This window comes from Rousettus aegyptiacus, unplaced genomic scaffold (assembly GCF_014176215.1).
Source record: "Rousettus aegyptiacus isolate mRouAeg1 unplaced genomic scaffold, mRouAeg1.p scaffold_m13_p_9, whole genome shotgun sequence".
Taxonomy (NCBI): Eukaryota; Metazoa; Chordata; class Mammalia; order Chiroptera; family Pteropodidae; genus Rousettus; species Rousettus aegyptiacus.
The window spans coordinates 22,511,034-22,537,557 of record NW_023416312.1 but is presented as its reverse complement, the minus strand read 5'-3'; the positions used below and the strand labels follow the sequence as shown (position 1 = coordinate 22,537,557).

At 36.9% G+C, this 26,524-nt stretch overlaps 1 protein-coding gene across 3 annotated transcripts in view; it reads right to left on the bottom strand.

Annotated features, from left to right (window-relative positions):
- Positions 1-26,524, bottom strand: part of OTC (ornithine carbamoyltransferase) — an 82,969-nt gene that overhangs the window by 31,559 nt on the left and 24,886 nt on the right. For all 3 annotated transcript variants that reach the window (XM_036226816.1, XM_036226817.1, XM_036226818.1), the window contains exons 4-6: positions 24,932-25,019; positions 5,374-5,527; positions 3,179-3,301 (exon numbers count right to left, since the gene is read on the bottom strand). In XM_036226816.1, the coding sequence (XP_036082709.1) occupies positions 3,179-3,301; positions 5,374-5,527; positions 24,932-25,019 (365 nt within the window). The remainder of the gene's footprint in view (positions 1-3,178; positions 3,302-5,373; positions 5,528-24,931; positions 25,020-26,524) is intronic.

The window sequence follows — 26,524 nt, the reverse complement described above, 5'->3', positions numbered from 1 at the left end:
AACACCTTCTAGCAGAGAACAATTATTGTCAATGTATGTTTTATCTGTAAAAATTAAATGCAGTAATAGTTTGTATTAATACAGAATTTTTCTTCAAACTACATTTGTAGTAAGAGTGTTCCAACTCTTCCCATAAAGTGAAGAAGAACCACATTAAGTACATGTCGGATCTGACACTTTATTTTAGTTCATGCTGAACAAAAGAGAATTATCTGTTGTAAGCATTATCCCTCTGAGTACCCAAAGTTAATTATAATAGGGTGGCTTCCAATACATGCTGTTGCCTATGCCTGACATTTCTTCTATGGCAAGTGTATTAGATAGAATACTATCCTCCAGAAAAAAAATCGTTCCCACCCAGAATCTCAGAATATGACCTTATTTAGAAATAGGGTCTTTATAGATGTAATTAGTTAAGATGAGGTCATATTGGATCAGGGTGGACCTAAATTTTATGACTGCTTCTTCATGAAAAGAGGGACATTTGAAAAGAGAAACACAGACATACAGGGAAGAAGATAGAGGCAGAAACCGGAGTAATGCAGCACAAAACACAGAATGCCTGGGGCCAACAGAAGTGAGAAGAGACAAGGAAGGATCTTTCCGTAGAGGCTTCAAAGAGATTATGGTCCTGCAAATATCTTCATTTTCGACTTCTAGTCCCCAAAACTGTGCAACAATAAATTTCTGTTATTTTAAGCCACCCAGTTTGTGGTAATTAGTTATGGCAGCCCTTGCAAACTAAGGCTATAGGGTGCATTGATTCAAACTGGTCCAGCAAGAATACTAAGGAAAAAAAAACATTTTGTTTTGTTTTGTTTTGCTTTGCTTTGCTTTGTTTTGTTTTTGGAAGGATGCAGCAGACAAAGCTGATAATCTACCCAGATGCCATCAGAGGGTCTCTTTTTACGACTTTTGCTATTTCTTATTTCAGTATGCTTTTCACATCTAGCACTCATAGTTCTCCTTCAGATGACCCTCTGGATACCCCGCTGCTTTTTCTGCCAAAAGTGCCAGGAGATTTACTACCCCACATCCCCTTACTGTTCTTGACCAAGAATTGGTACAAAGGATGAAAACCCACCTTCTTTGCCTCAGGTTAGAAGAATTCAGTCATAACTTATACTTTAGAGCACCTGTGAGATCAGGCTGAAGCTCTCTTCTGTGGAACTGTACATGACATAGCACTAGGGTGACCAAATCATCCTGGTTTGTCTAGAACTCTCCCAGTTTTAGCACTGAGAGTCACACGTCCCTGAGAATCCCTAGTCCCAAGCAAACCAGGATGGTTACTTACTGTAAATGTCATTGTTTTTTAGATTCTTACCTTTCTCTCTTCTGCTCCCTGTACTCCCCTACATGTCTGCCTTAAGAGTACTTCCTTAATAAGCCACCTGTACACAAATCTTCATGGGGGGTGGTCTTCTTGTGGAGAACCTGGCCCAAGACACTGGTAGAAGGTGGGATATGAATAGTGCATAAATGCCTCAAAGATTTAAGTGTTTCCTTTTGGAGAAATTCAGCTATAAATCTACATTATCTAATTCAAGTTCCCAATGATTGTCAAACATCTCAAACTGAATAAACCAAGGCAGGGAAGAATTTTTAGGCCTTATATATTCCCCTCTGGATGTCTTAGCTTATCAGAGTGCATGGCAGCAGTGACTACTGAGACAACTAACAACAAACACATCCTTGGTCAGAAATACACTGATGTACAATAATTCTGAGTAGTCATCTCTTAATGAGAGGGCCAATTCTATCTTTAACTTTGTTTCTGAAATAGTTTCTATTATTTCATTCAAAAGACTCCTGATGGAATATTAGTAGCCAATGAGAAATATAATGTGGAAAACAATTCAGTAGAGATGGGGTATTTAAAAGGTTCTGTGGGAATCCTCCAGGAATGGTTTCTGTATGAGTCTCTTGTAGAGTTAAATTTATCCTCTAAAAGACCTATTTATTTTGTATGAGGCTGTGAGTATCTTAACAGAGGGATTCTCCTACAGAGGATCTGAATTTTGGAGGGTATATTTATGGATTTATTATATTATGTAGGTAAAACATTTACAAGTTGAGTTTTGAAACACTAAGCTGGCGTAGACACCAGGACCTTCATATTAGATTGACATTTTTCTATCAAATTGCAGTATAGTAGTCCCCCATTACCTGCAGTTTCACTTTCCACAGTTTCAGTTACCCACAATCAACTGCAATCCAAAAATATTAAATGGAAAATTCAAGAAACAAACATTTATAAGATCTAAATTGTATACTGTTCTGAGTAGCATGATAAAATTTTGTGCTGACCTACTTCATTTTGTCCAAGACGTGAATCATCCCTTTGTCTAGTGTATCCACACAGTATAGTCACTTAGTAGCCATCTCAGTTATCAAATTGACTGTCACCATATCACACTGCTTATGTTCTAGTAACCCTTATTTTACTTAATGATATCTCATTTACCTCACTTCATCTCATCATGTAGGCATTTTATCATCTAACGTCATCATTATAAGAGGTGAGTACAGTAAGTACAATAAGATATTTTGAGAGAGAGGGAAAGACCACATTCACATAACTTTTATTACAGTATATTGTTATAATTGTTCTATTATTAATGTTGTTAATCTCTTCTGTGCCTAAATTATAAATTAAACCTTATCATAGGTATGTATGTGCAGGAAACAAACTAGTATTTCTAGGGTTCATCACTATCCACAGTGTCAGACATCCAGTGGGGGTCTTGGAACCTATACCCCCTGAATAAGGGGGAACTACTATATTAGAAAAATGACAGCATCTTCCCTGTGCCTTGGGAATTCTATGTTATCTGGATTTCATTGCTTTTTTTCAGCCTTTGTGGTAGCAGTGCACAAGGATGTTAGTCATCACATCACATGAATGGCTGGTCTCAGGCATTCAAAGGAATAATTCATACATTCTTTTAGCAAACTCACAGGTTAAAAAGCATCACCCGAGACTATCTCTTTTTGTAGAGATTTGAAATTGGGCACTCAAAAGGCCAAATAGATAGAACAGTAGGGCTGGTCACAACCTAAATTTTGTGGCCTCACTTGCATGCTCTTGAATGGACAAGAGGTTTGTGTTCATTGGATAATTGCATCTAGGGATGATTTAAGGGGGAATAAGTTTCAAGGCAGAAATTTTCCCTACCTTTGGAGTAGCTGCCTGAATGTGCATTCCAAATTTCGCTGCACTCATCATGATGGAATGCAGTATGTTGTTCCCATCCCCAATCCAGCTGAGGGTAAGGCCTTTCAGAGAGCCATAGTGTTCCTAAAAGGCAAGGGATGGAGGAGATTACATACAGGAGGAAATCCATTTATGTGAATCCATTTAGTTTAAAGAAAGGAAAATAGTCTTCACATCAACTGTAATGTTTTGTTGGAATAATTATACAAAGCTATTCAATAACATGAATGTACAATCACAAAAAAATAGCAATGTGTCCTAATATCTTAAATCAAGACATCATATGAACCCATACAAAGACTCATATTTTCATGCATGTCAAATCCGAATATTCGTTGTATTTATTCATCCAACAAATTGAGCTCCATCTATATACAGACATTTTTCTTGGCCCTGGAGATACAACAATGAACAAAGGAAATAAAAAAAATCACTGCCTTTATGAAGCTTACATTCATTGGTATAAGAAAGTGAAAATACAATACACTTGAAATAGTGTAGCATAGTAGCTGAGTATGTTCCAATTTTTATAAGGCTGAAAAACATGCCCACTAATAGCCCTGGTTATTTATGTATATAGACATGTGTAGCTAAAATATAAACATATACCTGAGAATTACAAATACAGACATCAGGATAATAATTTCCTTGTGGGGTAGAAGAAAATGAGATCAAGGAGAGTTAAACAGTGGGCTTCAACTCTATCTGTAATATTTTATTGAAAAACAAAAAAAAAATCTAAAGTGAGATTTGACAAAATTGATGGACATATGGGTGTTTGTTTTATTTTTCTTGAAGTATCTGTAGGTTTTATAAATATATAAATAATATATAAAATATACTTTTTATATTTATATATTATAAATATAGAAGTTATATATAATATATAAATATATAGATTATCGATAAGATATAAATATTATAAATATTTAAATCATAAAATATATAAATATAAATACATATGTGTATATATGTTATACACACACATATTAAGATAAGGCAAAAAAAGAGAAAAGCTAAGCAATTTGGAAATCACAAAACTACTAGGTAGCTAAGTAGGATTAAAATCCAGGTCCATCTGATTTAGATTCCATGTTCTTATAAAGCTATTTATTCATTCCACTCTCACTTTGAAGTATCTCCTATATGAAGGCATTGACCCAGGTCCTACAGGGGACAATATCATGAATAAGACATTTTGCTGTCCCTCAATGAATTTATAATCTACTAATGATAAATCCCCAGGGCAAAGCATTAAATTATCTGGCATATATGTAAACCCACACCTGCACACAGCCACTTCATATCTAACATGATTGCATCGTCCTCTCTGCATGAATCTTATTCTCTTCACCAATGAGTTTAATTCTAAGTTTAATTTCAAATTTATATATATGTATCTTTTTCAAGTGAGGAGGAATATAGATCCATCCAATTTTCCCTGTCTCCTCAGAATAGTCCATAGACACAGAAACCATGGTTGTCAGGATTCCCAGTATCAAAACTATGTAGATTGGCTGTGGCAAAACAAAAAAGATGAAATCTTTCAAAGTTATTCAAGTTCCTAACTTGGGGGTACATGGCTAAATTTGAACTTCAGTTCTATAAATTCTGCATGTTCTTAATTCCAATCTTAAACAACCAGTTTATTAAAATAACAGAAAATAGCCTCCTTCTTAGAAAGTGACTTAGTAATTGACCATTTTGAATATTCAAAACACACTCCGCCAGTCTTCACTATCAAGGCAATCTGTGTGTGCAACTCTGTGTCTGCCACACTTTTAGTTTTATAGTGAAAATAAAATTTTCTGTGGGATAGTGCAAAAGAAAATTAGCCACATATCACTCCCAAGCCACAGAGCGTATGCTCCAGCATTCCCTATTCATCTATTGTGTTAAATATGGCACCAAAAAGTGAAACTATTTCAAAAACAGGATGAGGGAGAGGCTAAAAGAGGTTGAGAATCAAATTGAGAACAGAAGGCTATTACAATCTGTTTTAAACAATGAATATCTAGTATATATACATATGCTTTAATTCTTTGCCAAGATGATATTTGAAAACAAAACACCAATGCCATAATTTAAATGATTCCATTTAGAGATAGTCAAGAACTATTTGTTGATTTTACTCTTGTGCAATGAAGTAAGCAAACCTGGAGAGTGAGGTAATCAGCCAGGATCTGGATAGGATGGTACAAATCTGACAGCCCATTGATGATGGGGATGGATGCTTCTTTAGCCAGGATGTCCAGATCTGATTGTTTATATACTCGAGCCAACACTGCATCTGTCATGCTAGACAACACACTGTGCAAACCAATAAAAGATAATCTAAGTTAATTATGCTTAATAATTCCTTCTTTAATACAGAATCTTAAATAGTAATAACAAATGCTAATAAATTAGAAATTTTACTAAATTACAAATAGCTGTCAACATGACAGTTTTAAAAGTTATTATTAAATATGTAATCATTACAGAAGATAAATGTTGTTCCATTGATCCAGTAACAACTGATTTTACTGTTTTTTACAGAGATAAATCAATTGTGGGCCTAGCAGTCATGATGATGAATTATAATTGATAAGTGGCAGTTGGTAAAGTTAAAAGGGACAAGACCAAAAACTAGATGTACACAGGAACATGAATGACCTGGCATGTGGCTGATTTTCTTTTGCACCATTCCACAGACAATTTTATTTTCACTTTAAAATTAAAAGTACCAGTGTGGCAGCCATGGAGCTACAGACACAGATTGCCTTATAAGAGACAGTCTTTTGGGAGGAGTGGCGTTAACTGACAGCCCCTAGCTGTTGTACCTTCAGAATCCCCTGAAACATTCCTACAGAGTCCACACTCTCCCCAGGCTGTTCCCACCAATGACTGAGCACAGTGGGGGCACCTGTTCTGGGCTATTCTGGGCACCAAAGCCTGACAGGACTTTTCCTGATGGGCAATCTTTAAGGCATTTCATCGGCCTGGCTGAGGATTTCTCAGAGCTACACTGTGTCTGAGGTTTTGTATATCCTACTCTTTCCTCTTCTTCTTTCACTAGGGTCAAACCCGCATCACCTTCTTAAGGCTCTCCCTGCCTCCTCCAGCTTCCTCTCTCCTAATCCTTCACAGTTGCTTTTCTCAAATATATCTCTTGCATGTCTAATTCCATCTTGAAATCTGCTTCTCAGTGAACTCGAACTGACGCTACCAACAATGAACTCTTGCAGAGACTGAGCCCGAGAAGGCATTCATCCCTGTATGCTGCAGAGCTATCAGCATCTCTGAAAAAGACAGTAGTGTTCAATATCATACAACACAAAAATCTACCAAGAAAGCAACATGAATCAAATCATGGTCTCACATTCAAGTAATTCATAGAAAAATAGATATTATTATTCTCATTTTATAGCTGAAGAACCTGAGACACAGATTAAGTAACTTGCCCTGAACCACATAGCTAATTTATTAGGAGGAGCTCATATTCATATCAAAGTCTGTTTAACTCAAAAGCCCATGTTCTTACCATTACAGCACATGGCCTCAAATTTACAAATGATAAAAATCTGGAAGGAGAGCCTTGGATCCAGATTTTAAGTTCTCTCAATATGTAAGAGTGATGGTGGTCCCTCAGCTAAAGCTTCGGCCTTACAAAAATAACAGAATAGCCTTCTGTGTACAATTATGGTTTCTTATTATTTAAGGGAAACCCCTATAGCATAGTCTTCTAACCATTTCAGTTTTAAAGAATTCTTTTTAATGGCAAATAATTTTGGAAAGCCTCTCATGATAGTAGTTATATTAAATATAGAGTCATAATTATAAGGTATCCAGTTAGTCTTGGGTTCCGAATCTGGCTCTGTAACTTACTAGCTGTGTGAATTTGAACATGTTATTTAATTTCTCTATGATTTAGTTTCTTCATCTGTAAAACTATAATAACAATATCTATCCCATTGAGTTACTATGAAAATTACATGAGATAACCTAATAAAATGCATAGTAAGAGACCGAAAGTAGATATTACTACCACATCAAAATAAAATGCATAAAAACTAAAGCTAGTATGTATTTAGTAATGTCTTCATAAATTTGTATTTTAATCATCATACATATTTGGAAAATTAGTCCCTCATATGTCTGAGATATATTATTTACTTCTATAGAAAATTGTTGGTGCTTATAAAATTCAAGAATCATTAAAAATGCCTTTGCTACCAGGGATTAGAGAATCAAAGACTGAAAGCTATATTGTTATAATAATATTTTATAGACTCAGATTTTTTCAAATTTTTATTGATTTCTCATATCCATAGTTGCCATATTTTCAGATTTCATGGATCATCAAAATTTCTAAAAACATAAAGATCAGCATAAGAGCCCTAACTTTTTGTTTAGCAAATTAAAGGCATGAGCAACAAGCAAATAAACACATATAATATGTTAGTATCTTCATTTAATAAAAGAACATTTTAACACCCCCCCAAAAAAGTGTGAATGACCTTGAAATTAAATTACTTTTGCTTTATGTAATTCATTATATTGTATTTATTTTTCTTATTCTACCACTTCTAATGAAAACCTCCTATGGCAGGGTATCAGTGGCAGGGTCAAGATTGGGGAAACAGTGCTCTGAACTATCTAAGCATATTGTATATTATAGCATGAAAGAGGTAAAAAAAAGTTACTTTAATGTTTCTCTTGCAAAACAGATGATGTTTGATGGTTGACAAAAACAAGGATTTTCAAATTTTGCTGCACATGAAAGTCACCTGGGGAGTTTTTAAAATTCTTGATACCCAGGCTGTGATCTCAATTATGTCAGAAAAATAGACTCTCTAGAGGTAGGACCATGGGATCAGTATTTTTAAAAAATTTTCCAGGAGATTACAATGTGCAGCCAAGGTTGAGAACCAAAGCTAGCACCCGTCTCCTCAGATCAAGAGCATCAGCATCACCTGGGAGTTTGTTAGAACTATAGAATCATAGGTCTCATCCAGATTTACTAAATCAGGATCTGGATTTTAACAGGGTTTTCAGGTGATTCATTAGCATATTAAATGTTTAGACTTCCAATAAAGCGGGAATTGAGGTCACCATACTTTTGAAAGTACCATCCATTTTTTTCTTAGAACCCTAACAAGCCCCACCCCCACCTCCTCCCCAAATCAAGAGATGATAGCCCATAATCTCACTGGCAGGGAGTGCTTTCTAGGTCAATTGAAGGAAAAAGCATCTTAAATCCTATGAATAATTTGCTCCCTTCTATTAAGGGCCCCTCATTAGAGTAACCAGTTACCCTGACCTATCAGATGTCCTAAGGCAATGGTTTCCAAACTTGAGTGGGTATCAAAACTAAGTGAAGAACTAGTAAACTACAGAGGCTCATGCATCTAAAGCAGGATAGATTCTGGGTCTTTTTACTTTTACCAGGTTTCTCAAGTAATTCATATAATCTTCCAAAGTTTGAGAACCTCTGTCTTAAAGCATAAGCTGTTACATTAAAAGAATTTTAAATCTTTACTTCTTTCTTCAAGACCTTAATACAGATTTCCTTCCCAATACAGATATACTGATGCTTCATACTATATAGAATTGCGAGAAAGTTAAACGAATGGTGGTAGATAGCCCAATAATTTCTATAATTTTAATCAATTATCAATTCCCTATTTCAGAAGAATTGGTTAATTTTGTTATCTGAAATATTATAAGCCCGAGAGGTAAAGGGGTGTTTGACCCCAAAGAGATGCAAACATGCATCTCTCCCTAAAGTATGTACAGATAGGATAAAAAATCTGGATTAACAATTGCAGTTGACCTTCTGTAAACTCATGGAAAAACATATTTGACTTTTATTGTAGCCTTTCAAATAATTTTAGGAAGCTAGGACCATGGGCTGTTAACCACATGTGGTTTTCATGAACTTTACAATGCGTTGTTGAGTTTTGCTAGATTTAGTGTGTTTCACATGTAAACATTATCTTAACCTCATAGACATGGAAACCAAGGCCTTTGAAAACCTTTAAATAATTAGAGCAAGGTTAGGAAAGAATGAAGAAAGATGAGGCTGAAAGAGGGCAGTGCTAGGGGATCAATTGGAAAAAGTCAATGCCTTACGCGCATGAGTTTTTCAAGAAGATTGAAAAAGGGCATTTGTGCTTCGTTCCCTCTAACAATCCCAAGTGTTCTAAGAGCAAAGCAGCCAAAAAGCAAGCATGCATTTGCATGCCCTGTTTATAATGTGGAGTTGGTATCCCTGGAAATTCTATAGTATAATCTCATGAAAGAGTGCCTGGTTTGCTTCATTGAGATTGCCCAGCATCTTCTAGAATAGAGGTTCTTAACTTGGCTGCACATTAGTATCACTTATGAAGCTGTAAAAAAAAACCCTGATGCCATAATCTGCCTGATGTGTGGGATTCACATTAATATTTTTAAAGCTCTCCAAGTTATTCTAATATGAAGACAAGGCTAGGAATTATTGTCCTAGAAAATAGAGAGAGAAGAGGTAGGAAGAGAGTGGGATACTCTGCTGCTGGGTAGAACAGTGGATCAATATAGAGGAGGAAAGCCTTAGTAGTTGTTGAAATCCCATACCATAAGAAAAGTAAGGGATAACGACATGATGTGTTATACTGGAAAGAATGAGTTCTTATACATACATAAAAGAAGTATTTTCTTGGCTCAGTCACTATCAACAGCAGTCCCATGGCGGCAGCAGTAGCCATAATCCACCCCCACCACCACCAACAACAACAATAACACTTGTAACCATCCCTAGAGCTCAGATTTTGGCTTTAATATTGTTTTATACAAAAAGAAACCAGAAGCCGTTAGAAGATAGTCAATTCCATGTCCTTGGGCAGGATAAAATCAGTATAGGTACATACCACCCTGTCATTCCCAGGAAGCAAAAATGATTTTTAAAATGTCAAGGACAGTGTTGAAAGGTAAAAAAAAAAATCTTTAAAGGAGTTCCCATGGTCAAGTTGTGATCACTTATAGCAATAAAAATCATTAAACGAAACAAGTTATGTTTGTAAAAGGCCATGATGCTCAAAAGAACAGAATTAACATAAAGAAAATGTACAAAAATATAATTCTAACATCAAAGGATGACTATTACAAAGCACTTTTAAATTTACTTTAAAGTAAGAACATGTTTATATATAACTATAACTATATATATACAGATAGGTATTTCGGGGCGGGAGGGTTGTCAAGTATATTTCTGTTCATAAAGCATAGATGTGTACCATTTTTAATCAGCATAAACCACAAATAATTAACATAAATGATAAGCCAAATAGTCCTAGAAGTAGTAGAAACTATACCATAAATGGATTACCCCATCAGCATTTGGAGGCTTATATAAAGTGAAGTAGAAGAAGAATCCAGCAGTTAACTACTACCAGTTGCCATATACAATTTCCAGTTTAGAAAGACAATATGGCTATCTATTCCAAAATAACTTAGTTAACTGCTCTGAAGAAGATATCTACATTTTCAGACTCACTTTCCTATCTCTCTGAGAATAAAATTTCTTGATTATCCAATTAATTATAACATAATTCCAATAAAAAAGCATATATTTTTGAATACTTAAATATTTTAGAATATCTAAATATTTTAGAATATTTGGTCAGGTTAATGTATCATGAAAATGTTACAATGTGTCATGTACTGCCACAGATTAAAACACACAAAACTTAAAGAATACCTCATCTTTTAATCTCTTTAAAAATCAGAATTCGTATGAAAAACAGTAATAAGCATCCAATGGTAAACAAAATAATGGCTTCCAAAAAATGTCCATATCCTAATCCCCAGAACCTTACATCACAAAAGGAATTTTGCAGATGTGATTAAATTAAGGCCCTTGAGATGGGGAGATTACCTTGGGGTGGGCCTAGTATAATTACAAGAGTCCTTACAAGAGAGAGACAGGAGGTCAGAAATGAGAGGTGTTAGCTCTCCTGCAGGCTTTGAAGATGGAAGAAAGGAACCATGAACCCAAGGATGTAGGTAGCCTCTGGAGGTTGGAAAGGGCAAGGAATTAGATTCACCTCTGTAACCTCCAGAAGGAACACAGCCTGTGGGCTCATTTTAGATCTCTGACTTCCAGAAGAATAAGATAATAAATTTGTGTTGTTTTAAGTCACTAATTTTTTGGTAATTTGTTAAAACAGCAATAGGAAACTGTGATAAAAAGTGAAATCTATGTGATAAAAATATACTCAGCCTAGTGGCCAGCAGCTTGAGTTTAATTAATCTTGAATTTTGCAATGAGTTCCCAAAACCCAACCAAAATTAAGTGATCAGCAATCCACTTAACTTGTACTCCTAGCCTCCTGAGGTGACATTTTTTTTTTCTTCTGGTCTGGTAAAATTACATAAATCCCGAAAATATATAAAAATAGTATCTTGTAGAATTCCTGACAACCCAACAGTATATAGAAATTTAAATTCCGGGACCACATAAGGATAAGAACAAAATTAAATCTATGATATTAACAGCATTATGCCCAGTTTTGTTATTAAATATTAATCAGCTCTGTAATCAAAGTGATATTTTATGTATATCTTTTCCTTTTTAAAATGTTTAGAGCATTCAAAGAAATCTGAAATGCTAGGCTTGTGATTAACGTAAATGTCTAAAAGTATTTGATTAAATTGGTAATCAATGTTTAAATGGTTGAGGAGACTTGTTCATTTAATATGTATTTGATTTATTGCTTGAATAAGTAGTATGTGAATGTTTAAAGCAATCATTCTGAAACTTAAACATGCATCAAAATCACCAGGAGGGCTTGTTAGAACACAGCCAGTCGTGTTTCTGATTTCATTAGGTCTGGATTGAGGCCCCAAATAATTTTCACTTCTAACATCAGATTATGCTGCTGGTTTGAGAGCTACTGAGGAATGTTTTCAGTTTTATGTTTAAAGGAACGCTAATGCTTGATAAATTCATGATTAATAAATTGGACTTTTTAAAAAAAATACAGAGTAGAGAATAGTCCTATAGACACAAAAAGCCCCTTGGATATTAAAGTGCTGATGGGCAAAAGAGCACAATAAAGCTTGATAAAAAATGCCATTTCAGCCACAGTAGGTGAAGGTGATGTGGAATCAGTGATGTGGGAGAGGAGGAGCAGCTCCCAGGTTGTCTTCACATTGAAATTTCTTGGGAAAACAAAGACCTTAAAGACCTTTAAATAAACAAATAAGAAATATTATTTTGTCAATAACATTGCTTTCTACTTTAAGTTTAAAGTTGATATAAATGATAGAGAAATCACCATCCTTAATTTTCTTCTTCTAGGCTACTAAAGATCTTTAAAACAAATAACACCTTTTCACTGGAAAAAATGACAAATCTGTACTAGACTGGACTTACAGGCACACTAAGAGTATTCTGGGTTTTCTATAGCTCTCCATCCATTTAAAACCCTGGCTTTAAACAGTGTAAGAGCTGCATTAATATCTGCTACGAGTGAAAAGTTGACCAGTTAAAAATACTCTCTCTCTCTCTCTCTCTCTCTCTCTCTCTCTCTCTCTCTCTGGCTCTGTAATGACTTTTCATTTAGTCTCTTTTAATTCCCATTGGATACAGAGAGTTTCATTTGCCTTCCAGTGGATTCCTGAAACTTTAAAGATATTCCTAAGTATCTTTCCATAATGGTAGCAAAACAGCTTTTACAAAATTCGAATTACCCAAATTTAAAGTTTCTCACACATATCAGTTTCCTCTGGATTTTTAATAGCCAATAGTAAGATTTAAAAAAAAAAGTCAAAAAATTTATTCAAGTTATTTTTGCCAAAATGTTTAAAATGTGTTCTATTTTTCTCCAATCTATTTTACTACTGCTTAGTAAAAGGAGAGTCATGGCATAGGACTTTAAATAGAAAAATGGTTCAGGAGAGTTAACTAATTATTTCTGGATGATGGCGGAATTGGTAGTTCTACATGTTTTCTTTTACCAAAAGGAGTATTACTGCAATAACCAGAAAAAAAAATCATTCAAAAAAAAAACATACTCCCAAACATGATTTTGATAGTAATTGAAAATTAAATAGGGCTTCTTAGAGCAATAGCTAATTCTTGGCCTTGGTAAAGAAATATGCAAGATGAGCCTGGAATATCTTACCATATCAGAAAATGAGGGAACTATCAAAAACTAAATAGAGTTATATAAAAATGATATAGTAGCCAACTCGAAGACAGATCACATTGGCTAAATATAGGATCATTTGAGCATCTATAAGAATAATAACTACAATGAATTGAAACATTTAAATATATTTAAATGCATAAATTTATAAATATAGTAAAAAATAAAACAACATTGAGAAAAGTCATAGCAAGGCCAATTTCAATTCAATTTAAAGGTGAATTCTCAGTCGATTTGTATAAACTCTCATCAGAACAGACTGTATAAAAATGGATCAAGATAGCTCAGTATGGCCCTCATACTGGATATTTTCATGCAGGCTCAAGGACAATTTTGAAGACATGAAGGAGGCATGTAAAGGATTGTCAATTTAAATAATCAATGAAGACCTTTCCAACCTCAAGTTTATATTATTTGTTGATATTTTTTTCCTTTAGTATGAGATTGAAACTTTTTTAGGAGTTAACTAAACCACCTAGAAGGTCAAAGCAAAACAAAACAAAAACACCATAAGCAAAGTCCCTTATGGCCCCAGGAACACCTGCTACAATCTCTGTAGTTGAGTGAATAAATACTAAAAATAAACAAACAAATAAACATCGATAATATACTGTATGCTGGGCCAGATCTTAAGAGCAAAAGTAGATACTGATAAGATGAATAATCACACAGCAATCCTGATGCTCTTAGAAGGAGGTGAGTTGTGCTAAACTATTGGAACATAGTGAAAGCATTGCAAAAGCCATAGGCAAACAGAAGTTGTATATTCACAGGGTCCTGCCATGAATTCTTCCCCATCCTGCCTTGGATTAGACCATGTGTCCCTAAATTCCAGTTTGTTATCAATGATATCTCCCTTCAGTAGAATAGCTGACTGGCAAACGGTGAGAGGAATTTTTGACTGTGCATAATGATACCATTTGAGACCACTACCACTATAATCATTTAAAAGTGGATGTTTTCTATTTTTATTTTTTTTATCAAAGCAGGCCAAGGTACTAGAGGAGACATAGACTGGTGAAGTAATAAACTTGTTGACTGAATCTCTTTATAAGAGGGAGAATATTCCAGCATTCTGTCATCTCTATCTAGGTTATAATTTTAATTATATCAATATAAGAATAATGAGAAAATGAGATAATACCTTCAGCAGACAAGATAATACCTTCAGTGGGGTCATGCTCACCCTGGAAGCTCTAGAGAAGAATTCTTCCTTGCCTTTTTCTAGCTTCTGGTGGCTTCCAGCAAATCTTGGCATTCCTTGGCTTATAGATATATTACTCTAAACTGCCTCCATCTTCACCTGTGTTTTTTTCTGTATATCTCTACGTATGCTCTCATCTTCTTATCAGGATGCCAGTCATTGGATTTAGGCCCCACCCTACTCCAGTATCACCTCATCTTAACTAACTACATCGGCAAAGATCCTACTTCCAAACAAGGTTACATTCTGAGTTTCAGGTGGACATGAATTTGGGGGACACCATTCAACCAACTACAAACCGCATATTCACACACACTGCAACAACATGGAAGGGTTTCAAGTTGTCATTCTGATCACTAAATAATGTAAGATATAGAGGGATATGTGGATGAGACACAGTCCTCAAGAAGAAGGGTGAATCACTGTCATATTGAAAGGAATGTTTTCGAAAGCTGTAATATGGGGCTCTCCTTGCAAGATGGTGTGGAAGGTAGAGGCAGTGCATGCTTCCTCTTATGACCACACCAAAATTATAACAAAACTACAGAGCAACCAGCATGGGGAGTCACCTGAGGTCTGGCTGAACAGGAGCCCTACAACTAGGGACAAAAATAACAGGTCACCTCAAAACAGTAGGAGGAGCGAAGACATGAAATAGCCCAGTCCCACAACCATGAGGGAACCAAGAATCTGGAGGGCTATATTGGCTGCAGAGTTCCTCCCCTATCTAAGGAGTGAGGGGTCCCCACTGCACACTGGGCTCCCCAGCCCAGGGGCTCAGTGCCAGGAAGAGAAGTCCCCATGACCTCTAGCTGTAAAAACCAAAGGAGTTTGCGGCTGAGGGAGACTGAGGGCTGCAGGAAGCGGAGACCTTCCTCTTAAATGGCCCATTCCTGGCCTTACTCACTGACAGACTTGCTTGCTCTGAGATCTAGCACTGGGGCAGCTGCTCCAGGGGCACCAGGGACACATGGGGAGGTGCTGAGTTGTCAGGCTTCAGGACGAGGACTGGAGGGGCAGCTTTCTCTCAGACAGAGGTGCGGACAGAAGCCGTTCTTCCTTTGTTGAGCCCTGCCCCCTACCAGCCTGCAGACACAGGTGCCACTGTAGGCTATGTCAGAGTTGTCATCAACCCAGATAACAGAGGTTATTCTGTCCAGGAGATTCCCTGAGATTCTACTTCTTCCACCTTGTGGGCCCATCCAAGCTGTTTTCAGTGATTTATTCCCTACAAACGGGTACTCTTTGTTCCTGCTGCAAACTTTCACAAAATCTCTCAAAGGCTCACAAAACCCAAAGAAGCAGCATCTGTCCTCAACGTGCTTTGTACCTCTTGCTGAGCAGCCCCAATCCCCAAAGTAGTGGCAGCCGGACTCAGTTTCTGATGTGGACCCTTCAGGCACCTATAAGCCCAGCACAGGTGGCAGCCACATGTGGATTGATTGGTGACTCTTAACAGGTGGCTCTGGAGGTACATGGGCTGTGGCTTAATTTTGCTTGCAGCTGGACTCTGGGCTATGGGTTCAGGACTATGCCACTGAGCCCCACAAGACACCTACTACATAAAGCCACTCTACTGAGACCGAGAGACTTAGGAGCCCTATTGAATATATAGAAACAGACACAGGGAGGTGGCTAAAATGGGGAGACAAAGAAGCATGTCCCACATGAAAGAACAGAACAAAGCTCCAGAAAAAGAACTCAACAAAATGGAGACAAGCAATCTACCAGATGCACAGTTCAAAACGCTGGTTATAAGGATGCTCAATGAACATAGGGGAAGAGTAGATGAACTCAGTAAGAACTTTAACAAAGAGATAGAAGACAAATAGAGATGGAAAACACAATAAGAAGGCAGTCAGAAATGAAGAATACAGTATCTGAGATAAAGAGTACATTAGAGGGAATCAAAAGAATGGATGAAACAGAGGATCAAATCAGCAACATAGAGCAGGGGGTAGCAGAGGACACCTAATCAGAACAGCAACAAGAAAAAAGAATCCAAAAAATGAAGATAGTATAAGAAGACTCTGGGACATCAAGCATACCAACATTTGCATCGTAAGGATACCAGAAGGAGAAGAGAGAGAGCAAGGAATTGAAAACCTATTTGAAGAAATAATGATGGAAAACTTCCCTCACCTGGTGAAGGAAATAGATATACACCCCCAAGAAGTTCAGTGAGTTGCAAACAAGATGAACCCAAAGAGGCCTATACCAAGACTCATCATAATCAAAATGCCAAAGGTTAAATTCAAAGAGAATCTTAAAAGCAGAAAGAAAAAAGCAATTCTTTACCTATAAGGGAGCACCCATAAGACTGGCAGCTGATTTCTCAACAGAAACTTTGCAGACAAGAAGAGCTTGGCATAAAATATTCAAAGTGATGAAAACCCAGGACTTACAACCAAGATTACTCTACCTAACAAAACTATCATTTAGAATCAAAGAACAGATAATGAGCTACCCAGACAAGAAAAAGGTCAAGGAGTTCATCACCACCAAGCCAGTATTATAGGAAATGTTAGGGAGATTCCATTAAGAAGAAGGAAAAATATGTATCAAAAATCTAAATAAAGAATGGCAATAACTGCGTATCTATCAACAAGTACTTCAGATGAAAAAGAATCAAATGCTCCAATCAAAAGATAGGGTGGCTGAATGGATAAGGAAACAAGACCCTTACATATGCTGCCTATAAGAGACTCACATCAAATTAAAAGACACACACAGACTAACAGTAATGAGATGGATAAAGATATTTCATGATGGACCTAGAGGGTATTGTGCTGAGTAGAATAGGTCAGAGAGAGGAAGACAAATGCCATATGATTGCACGTATATGTGGAATCTAAGAAATGAAACAAAACAAAACAGAAACAGAAACAAACTCATAGATATAGAGAACATTTTGAGGATTGCCAGATGGGAAGGGGGATGAGGGTCAGTGAAAAAGGGTGAAGAGATCAAGAATCACAAATTGGTGATTATAAAATATTCATAGAGATAGAAAGTATAGCATAAGGAATATAGCAAATAATATTGTAATAACTATGTATGGTGTCAGGGGGCACTAGACTCATTGGGGTGATCACTTTATGAGTTATATAGATGCCTAATCACTATGTTTTAAACTTGAAACTAATATAATATTATATGCCAACTAAACAAAAAAAGCTGTAATATTGTTATTAAGGTGTTTATAGAAATGGTATTAAGGCTCAAAAAGGTAATGTTTCTTAACTTTCTTAACAAAATGTTTTAAAATATTGACATCTAATGAGTGATATGTACTTAATTAGGTACTAATAAATTGGTATCTAACAAGAAATATTAGGTCTCCAGGAATCTTTACAGAGGTCACCGAGAAACTAGCAGGCATGGCAGTTGTATGTCCTTGAGTAAATGGTAACAAAAGCAAGTTCCTCCCAGCATAAAATATGATATATTTATAGTTTATAGGCAGTTTGCCACGGTGTAAAGAGCAGGAGCTTTAAAGCAGAGTCAGGCTTCAGTTCAATTCACAGCTCATATCGCACTGACCCTATGGTTTGCACCACTTGCTTCTGAGTCTTAAATTCCTCAGCTGTAAAATGGAGATACGAATACTTATCTCAGTGAGTTATATGAGACTAAATGAGATTATGCTTGTGAAGGACAGGCACAGAGAAGAAATTCAGGTAACATTGGTTGAATCAAATTATGGCCTAACTCAATCAGGACAAACTCTTACTCAATTCTAGACATCTCTGAGGTGTCCTAGTCAGCTTACACTGACCCACCTCTAAAATTGCTATAGCATATTTTGAGGAGGTCATGAAGAATGCCATTATGCCCTACCTATTTATCTCTAAAGTTCTCAAAACTAGGAACTAACATCCAAATCAAAATAATCTGGCCATTATAAAAGCCTTTGAGAATCAACTGCGTATGACAATTTCATTCAATATTCCTGGGGTTCTACCAACACCAGCCACTTGAGAGGCGCCTGAGAGCCAAAGAATGCCAAAGATTGCCAAGAGCCCCAGAAGCTAATAGGAGGATTCTTCTCTAAAGCCTCCAGAGTGAGCATGACGGCACTAACATCCTGATTTCAGAATTTTAGCCTCTAGAACCATGAAAGAAAACAATTCTGTTGTTTAAGTCACCAAGTTTGTGGCAATTTGTATGGCAGCCCTAGGAAATTAATACAGTGGTTTACACTGACAAAGCATACTTTAGTAATCACCACCATAAGTAAATTACATCTATAAGGAAAGTAATTAGAGTAGAACGAAGTTACATTCTTTGGTTTTATATGGAGCTTTTCATATACATGGTTCCTAAAGCTATGTTATGAAGTGCTGTATTAAAGTGAAAATTACTGTGAAGTCATTATGTACCTTTCAGTAGTGGACTCAGAGCATTAGGCATGAACGGCTGTCATTATGGAAGAAACAGAAAGCCTTAAAACTGGAGTGATAATGTCTCTCTGCTGTTTCTAAGTTCCATCTGCTTTTAAACTTCCAAAAAAGCAGTGATCTGAGACATATCAAGGTTTCACTTTTGGTGTCATATCTAAAAGAACAAGCCCAGAGCAAGGAGAAAAATAGAATATCCAACTCTTAACTCCAGCAGAGCACCAGAGAATAAACAACATCTGAAAATACCCTCAAATCTGAAACAAACTTAAATGAATATTACACGTGTATGTTTTGTGTCCTCTGATATGTTAGGGAGTAGAAAAGGGTTGCTAAGAAAGACTTTTCGAAAAATGAAAGTGAACAATGGTTGATTCTATCCAATAGGAGTCTGGCCCTACAGGAACCCACACAGAACTAAGGAAACAATTCAAATCTTAAGGCTGTCCTCCCAAATGGTGTAGGATACATTCCCTTACCAGTTAGAATATATCTAGGTAAAGGGCAGTTAGTAAAATCCAAAAGAAAGATGAGGGCTTAGATGTGCAAAAAATAGTTAACATAACAGTCCTGAGATGGCTGTCTTTGAAAGGTCTGCTTGGAAGTTTGGCCCTTTGCTGGTGTCTGGGAATTTGGACATTGGGAGGGTTTCCACAACTCCTAGAAACAATAAGGATGGCTCACTGTCTAAACTGTTTGTATAAATACTACGGATTAGCTCAATACCTGCTTTCTTTTTGGGAATCTAAAATCCAGGTTCATGTTAGGCAGAGGGTGCTTATGTGATCAGCCCTCAATAAAAATCGCGGATATTGAGTAGACTCCCCCAATAAACAACATTTCATGCCTGTTGTCACAACTCGTTGCTGGAGGAATTAAGTACGTCCTATGTGTCTACACTGGGAGAGGATGCTTGGAAGCTCGTGCCTTGTCTCCCCTGGACTTTGCCCCATTTGCCTTTTCCTTTTGCTGATTTTGCTTTGTATCCCTTTTTTGTAATGAATCTTATCCACGAGTATGATCAAATGCTGAGTCTTGTGTGTTCTAATGCATCATCGAAACTGGTGGTGGTCCTGGGGACCCCTAACATACCAGCTTTTCCACAATATCAGTCCACAGCTCTAAATGTACCTCTTCTCTTCTCACTAGTATCCTCAGATTACATAATACCCAACTCAGACTTAGCTAAGGAGAATTTGCCCACAATATTTTGAAGAGTGAACAGGTTTTGTTATTGTAATCAAGAAAGAAAAGAGCAATACATTCTATTTTGGATGTGTATTTATGTGTTTTACTCCTTGATCTGATTTTATTTTTCCTTTTTTTGGTGACTGAGACAGAACCAACTTGTAACAGTATTTTTTTTTATTGCAGATTTAAAATATGTTTATTTGCAGACTTTAAAATATTGCTGACTGTCTATCCATTTTTGAATACATCAAACATTCTTGCCTTATCTTTTTGTACCAGCAGTTCTTTCTATCTGTGATGCTTTTCCCACAGCTCTGCATACCTGGCTCCGCCTTTTCAATGAGTACTCAACTGTCACCTCCTCAAAAAGGCCTTCCCTACCCAGTCAATCCAAAGTAGCCCCCACCCCACCCACAGCTTCATCATAGCACTTATTTCAACCTGCTAGTTCATTCAATATTTACTTATTTTTTTGGTGAAAGCCTCCTCCCTGTAAAATATAGTTTTCATTCAAAAAAAGGATTTTGTTTGACTTGATCAGTCTTTTAGTCTCAGGGCTTAAATAATGCCTGGAATAAAAACTAGGCATTCAATAAATATTTTGAATAAATGAACAATTAAATCATTTGGCTAAATAAGAGAGACACTTTAAAATTTTCACTTAACAGCTTTCAGGAGACTCGCCCAATTTTGCCTTTTTTTTTCCTGTTGCCACATTCATTGCATTCTCCCTCAGGTTCTTCTTTCATCAGTGAGCAGCCACTTATTTTATTCCACCAGGCCCCTGAGGCAGCCAGACAGGCAGATAGAGAAGCAATGCCATCAATTACTGTCAGGAATGCACTATTCCCTTGATTTGTGAGGGCCAGCACTGTCATTTAAACATCATCCAATATCTTTGCATCTTGCAAAGTTTAACTTCTACAAAAAGCAAGGAGGCAATTACTATGGATTGTACAGTGTGTATTAGCAGGGTAGATGTCATTAAGATTCACTTCCTTGCTTCCCCTATTCAGTTGCTTCTGTTAAAGGCAGTGAGTTTCTCTAGTCTTCTTCAATTTAAATTTATTGAATTTTTGAATCTCAGCCATATCTTGTTTGTCAGATATTTTGGAAGATTAGGCAGTAATGGGGTATACAAAAGAAAGTCAGATTTCCACAGTAGCTACTCTACCCCACTTTCTAACACCCCCATCTCACATTCCAGCTTCTTCTGATATTGCACTATCCTTATTCTCCTTGTATCCTGATGATTTCCTCATGCCCCTTAAAATAGCACCTGTCCTCAAGGTTCAGCCTTCCATAATTTTCCCACAATGAAACTTTGGAGCTCATTTTCTACCACTGAGCTTATACTTTTATTTATCTAGCATTAAACTTTTCCCAAGGTCTTTATCTCCAATGGCCTATGGCCATTTGTACTTGGAGGTTCAGCCTTTAATGCAATATGTACAAAACCTAATCTATCACCTTCTCTCCAAAGCAGCAACTCTTTTCAGTTTCTTTCTTCTGCTAATATATACATATATATTTTAATAAAAACTAATCTGAAATAATTTGTCTCCACTATCAGTGTACCCTTCATAATCAGTTATCATGAAACCATATAAATATCTCATTAGCTGTCCCTTCTTTACCATTTCCTTCACTAATGCACTAGCATAGAGTGACAGAAAAACAGCCCAGGATTACAACACAGCCTCCCAATTCAGGGTCTCTCAAAGTGAGATCCAGTTACCCTTTCAGTGGAATCATTTGACAAGCTTGTTAAAATATAGATGCCCAGATACCATTTGGGCCCTAACCTTTAAAATTAGAATTAGAAATTATCTGTCTACCTCCTATGTCTATCCTGGTCAATTATTCTACTTCTGTCTACACATGGTTTATGTTGGGATATACCTCTGTTTAAGGACTATCACTTTGTGTCTGATACATTTAGAGGCATTTGAGAGTACAAAGTGAACCTTAAGAATCAGAACTCTCTCACATTTTAGAAAAGGAAACTAAAGTCCAGAGAAATTTTCACCTGTGGAGGTCACAGAATAGGTAAGTAGCAAAACTTGGACTAGATCTCAAGTCTTGTGATTTCCAAGCCATACAGAAAAAAAAATTCACATAGCAGTCCTGACTGCTATCTTTTGAAAGCCCTGCTTATAAGATGCCCCTGGATGGCATCTGGGAAGTTCTATTTGGGCAACATTTCCATCATTTCTAGAACCAATAAGAGTTGCTCACTGTGCCTAAAATGTTTTTTACAAACAATATGGTTTAAATTGAAGCATGCTTTTCTTCTGAGAGTCTGGAATTTGGGTACATGTCAAACAAAGGATGCTATGAGACCATCTCCAGGATTTGGGTACATGTCAAACAGATGCTATGTGACTATCCCCCAGTAAAAACCCTGGGCACCGAGTCTCTAAGGAGCTTCCCCAGTTGGCAATATTTCATACATTTTTTGACAACTCATTACTAACAGAATTAAGCTTGTCCTGAGTGACTCCACTGGGAGAGAACTCTTGGAAGCTTGCACCTGGTTTTCCTTGAACTTTGCTACATGTGCTTTTCCCTTTTTTGTGTTTAGTATACTTTCTCACTGTAATAAATCACAGCCATGATTATGACTATATGCTGAGTCCTGTGAATCCTCCTGGGGACTCATCGAACATGGGGGTGGTCTTGAGGACCTCATGACACAGAAGCCAATGATTTCCATAACTTATTTCACTGCCCCTCTCATAGGATATATAGAAAAAGCAGTAGGGGTAGTCAAAAAAATATAGCCTTTAAAAAAAAGCATAATTTAAATTCTGATTTAGCTGCTAAATTCCATTACTTCTCTGAGTCATAGTTTCATCATCTATAAAATTGGTCTAATAATGCTTACTTTGTAAGGCTTTTACAAAGATTTAGAGATAATAGCACAAGAGGTCTTTAGCATATACCCTCTAAAAATAAGCTATTATTTTCATTCACAGTCTTTTGGATAAGACAGAATGATCAGAAGAAATTCTATGAACCAAATTTTATGTATCCTTATATCCATGTAGCAATGGAATTAATTATATATGTGGACTTAACGGTCCCAATCATGTTGGAACTTGTGAGACTGTTTTTCTCAGGATCTGTGCAGAACTGCTCTAAGGCCTTGCAGTGGAAATTGTTATGTGAAGAGCAAGCACAGAGAAGAACATGTTTATGCTTGTTCTCAGTTTTTAACCCATGCTTGGCTATTTATCTCTTGCTTTTTGGGTCCTGCCCACTCCATTGACTTATGGATCCTGACCTCTTTCTGACTGCCGATCTGCACTTCTTAAGTCTTTATTGGGTGCTCAGCTGTTCCTCCCACTGTACCCTTTTCCAACCACTAGTTCACTGTCATTCACTTAGTCCTATATGGAGGATACCCACTGAAACGCTCCCCTGGCTGTGTTCCTTTCTTCATCCCTTAACCAGTTTGTAATATTTGCTCTTGAATGAGATATATTTCATTTTTGTGAAAGGAGAATTATTAGACAAATATAATGACAGTCAGTGGCATCACGTTTGAAAGAAAAACTCATTTACGTTTATTTATTCTTTTAGTCTTTTGCATCCAGAAGATGAACACAATACTTCTTATTAACATTAACATTGTCATCTGAAATAATGTAACAAAAAGTTTTAAAGATGAGTTATTTCAAATCCCTCCAGCAACTCAAATGAGGTGGCTTCTTTAGTATATACTAGGGTAGCTGCCATAAAAATCGGGAAGTGTTGGCAAGGAGTTATTTAATGGCACATCGTTTTCAGAAAAAAAACCCATTAGTCTTCCATATTAAGGGTAAAATATTTAAACAAAGACATTTGCTCTGTAGTTCTTGACCAGATATGGTATAATGGACAGAGTATTGCATGGGGAGTCGGGGGGCCTGTTTTAATCTTTAAGTATAGTATAGTGGTTATGAGCTTTTTCCCACCTCTACTTTCACCTAGGTGCAGGTAAGCTAGTAGTACTTGCCAACAGAATGTCAGTGGAAGTGATTATGTCATTGCCCTGTTAAAGTGGCTTTGAAGCAAGTACCCCACCTCCATGCTCTCTTCCCCTAGCTCCTGGTTGGATGTTGACACCCATGGTGACCTTAGATGCCACATGCTGAAGATTGTAAAGCTACTTTCTTCCAGAGTCTCTCAATGGCCACATAAATAATCAATCCACCCCTCTTACCAATCAGCAACATCTACACTATGTTAAGCCACTGACATTTTGAGATTTTGTAGCAAGTATATCCCTAATTAAGTTGTTTCTCCTCTTTATGCCAATATGTTTGGGTTGTTATAAAGATTAAATGAGTTAGAACAATGCTGACACATAATAAATGTTCAATAAATGTTAGTTATTAATATTATTACCTGCCCCAATACTAACTGGTTATGAGTCATTGAACATGTTAATTTATCTGGACCTTTATTTCTTCAATTATAAAATGTAACAGTCATACTTGATGATTTCTAAGTTATCTGAAATTTGAAATTTTATAATCTGAAATATCTTCAAATTGCTAAGAAAAAAATTATCTTAACCCATAGAAGGTGACCAGAAGATGAAGGTGAGGCATTCAGAACATCAAGTAAAGAGGGAAAGAAGGAAAACAGGTCAGTACAAAGGACACTGAGAGGGAAAAACATGATTAAAAGAGAAGCATATTTTCTTTTTGAAATGTATCCATCAATTCTGAAATAAGCTTTGAAGAGAAGAAATTTTACAAACCGAGCTGTGTCCATGAGACTTTCATTTACACCCAAATGAATATCTTGTGTGGTAAGAAAACAAGGGTGTCCTCCCAGAAGTGCAAAGCCTACAATAAAAGAAAAACAAAGGCATTTTGAAAAAGAACTAAAATAAGAAACATAATTATGAGGAACTGGCACCATCTCAATTGAAAAGTCAAAATTTTTAAAGCTCTCCAACCTCTCTGATAGGGAATTCCCAGGCAAAGCAACATGAGGAGCCGAGAGAATTTTCTGTACACTCAGCTCTCCTTCGGATGCTCATTTCTCCACCCTCTCATTCAGAACTTGGCAATAATGGGGTATTGTTTTCTTTTGGAGATTATGCCTGGTTTTGATGCTTTAAAATATATAATGTTTAATGATGTCTATCCAGGAAAATGGAGAAATAAACTAGTATGGGATATCATGGATTCCAATAGACTACTACTTAGTAATAAAAAGGAACGGACTATGTATACATGGATGAATCTCACAAACATGCTGAATGAAAGAAACTAAACATAAAGACTAGATAATGCATAATTTAATTTATATGAAGTTACAGAATAGGTGAAACTAACAGAGATGGCAGAGATTAAAACATAGCTGCTCTGGAGAGGAAAAGAATGGCGTAAATGATAGAGGCTTTGTTCATCCCTCTAGTGACCAAATCGAAGTTATGATGGAAGCAAGGAGCAAGCAGCAAGGAAAAAAAATTGCCTGGGATCTAGATGAACAAGCCACACAACTGAAGAAGAATTTTCCACTCAAATGGCTAACCTTGTAATCAGCTCTTTGTTCTGCTTCTGTAGACACGTTTGCTGCATAGGCCAAAGGGCAGAGTGATCTCGAAATCAACTTAAGACTCACCGCCTCCTTTGATTGCTCTATCTAGATAACAGATGCATTGCCTTTGCTTGTTGATCTCTATAAAAGTAAGTTACCCCTGAGCTCGAGACCCAGATCTTCAGAGCACTAGCTCTTCTGGGACCACCGGCATAATAAACCTGAGTTCTCCAACTCTCCTTGTGGTGCTTGGCTTCTCGCCAGTCTTGTTTCTGCAACACAACTAGGGAGAAATCAAAGAAATCATCCTGTAATGGCAGAAGGTAGGCCTGGGCGAGGATGCAGAGCTGCCCAGTTTCAAGAGGCTGAGTGAGACAGAGGCTGTGGAAGTAGCAGCAGCAGCAGCAGAAGCCTCTTAAAGGGACCACACCCCCAAGCTTATTTTTGCAGTGATGGACCTGCTCACTCTGAGCATCAGTGCCAATTCAGCTGCATGCAGGAGGCACCAGGGATTTACAGGGCGACATTGTCAGTGTGAGGGCCAAAGTAAGACTCACTCTGTACAGAAGTGCCTGCAGTATCCACTGTTCCCTGTTGAGCCCTACCCCCTCCCAGTGCACAGATACAGTACTACCATAGCCATGACATCATTAAATGATAACAGAGGTTGCTCCACTCAGAAGACTCCCTGAAACCCCACCTCTGCAAACTCGCAGCTCCACCCAAGCCTCAGGAGGCAGGTGCTCCTTGCTGAGCAGTGCCTAGAGTCACACTGGAGGCAGCTGGCCTCTGTTTCTTGTGTGAC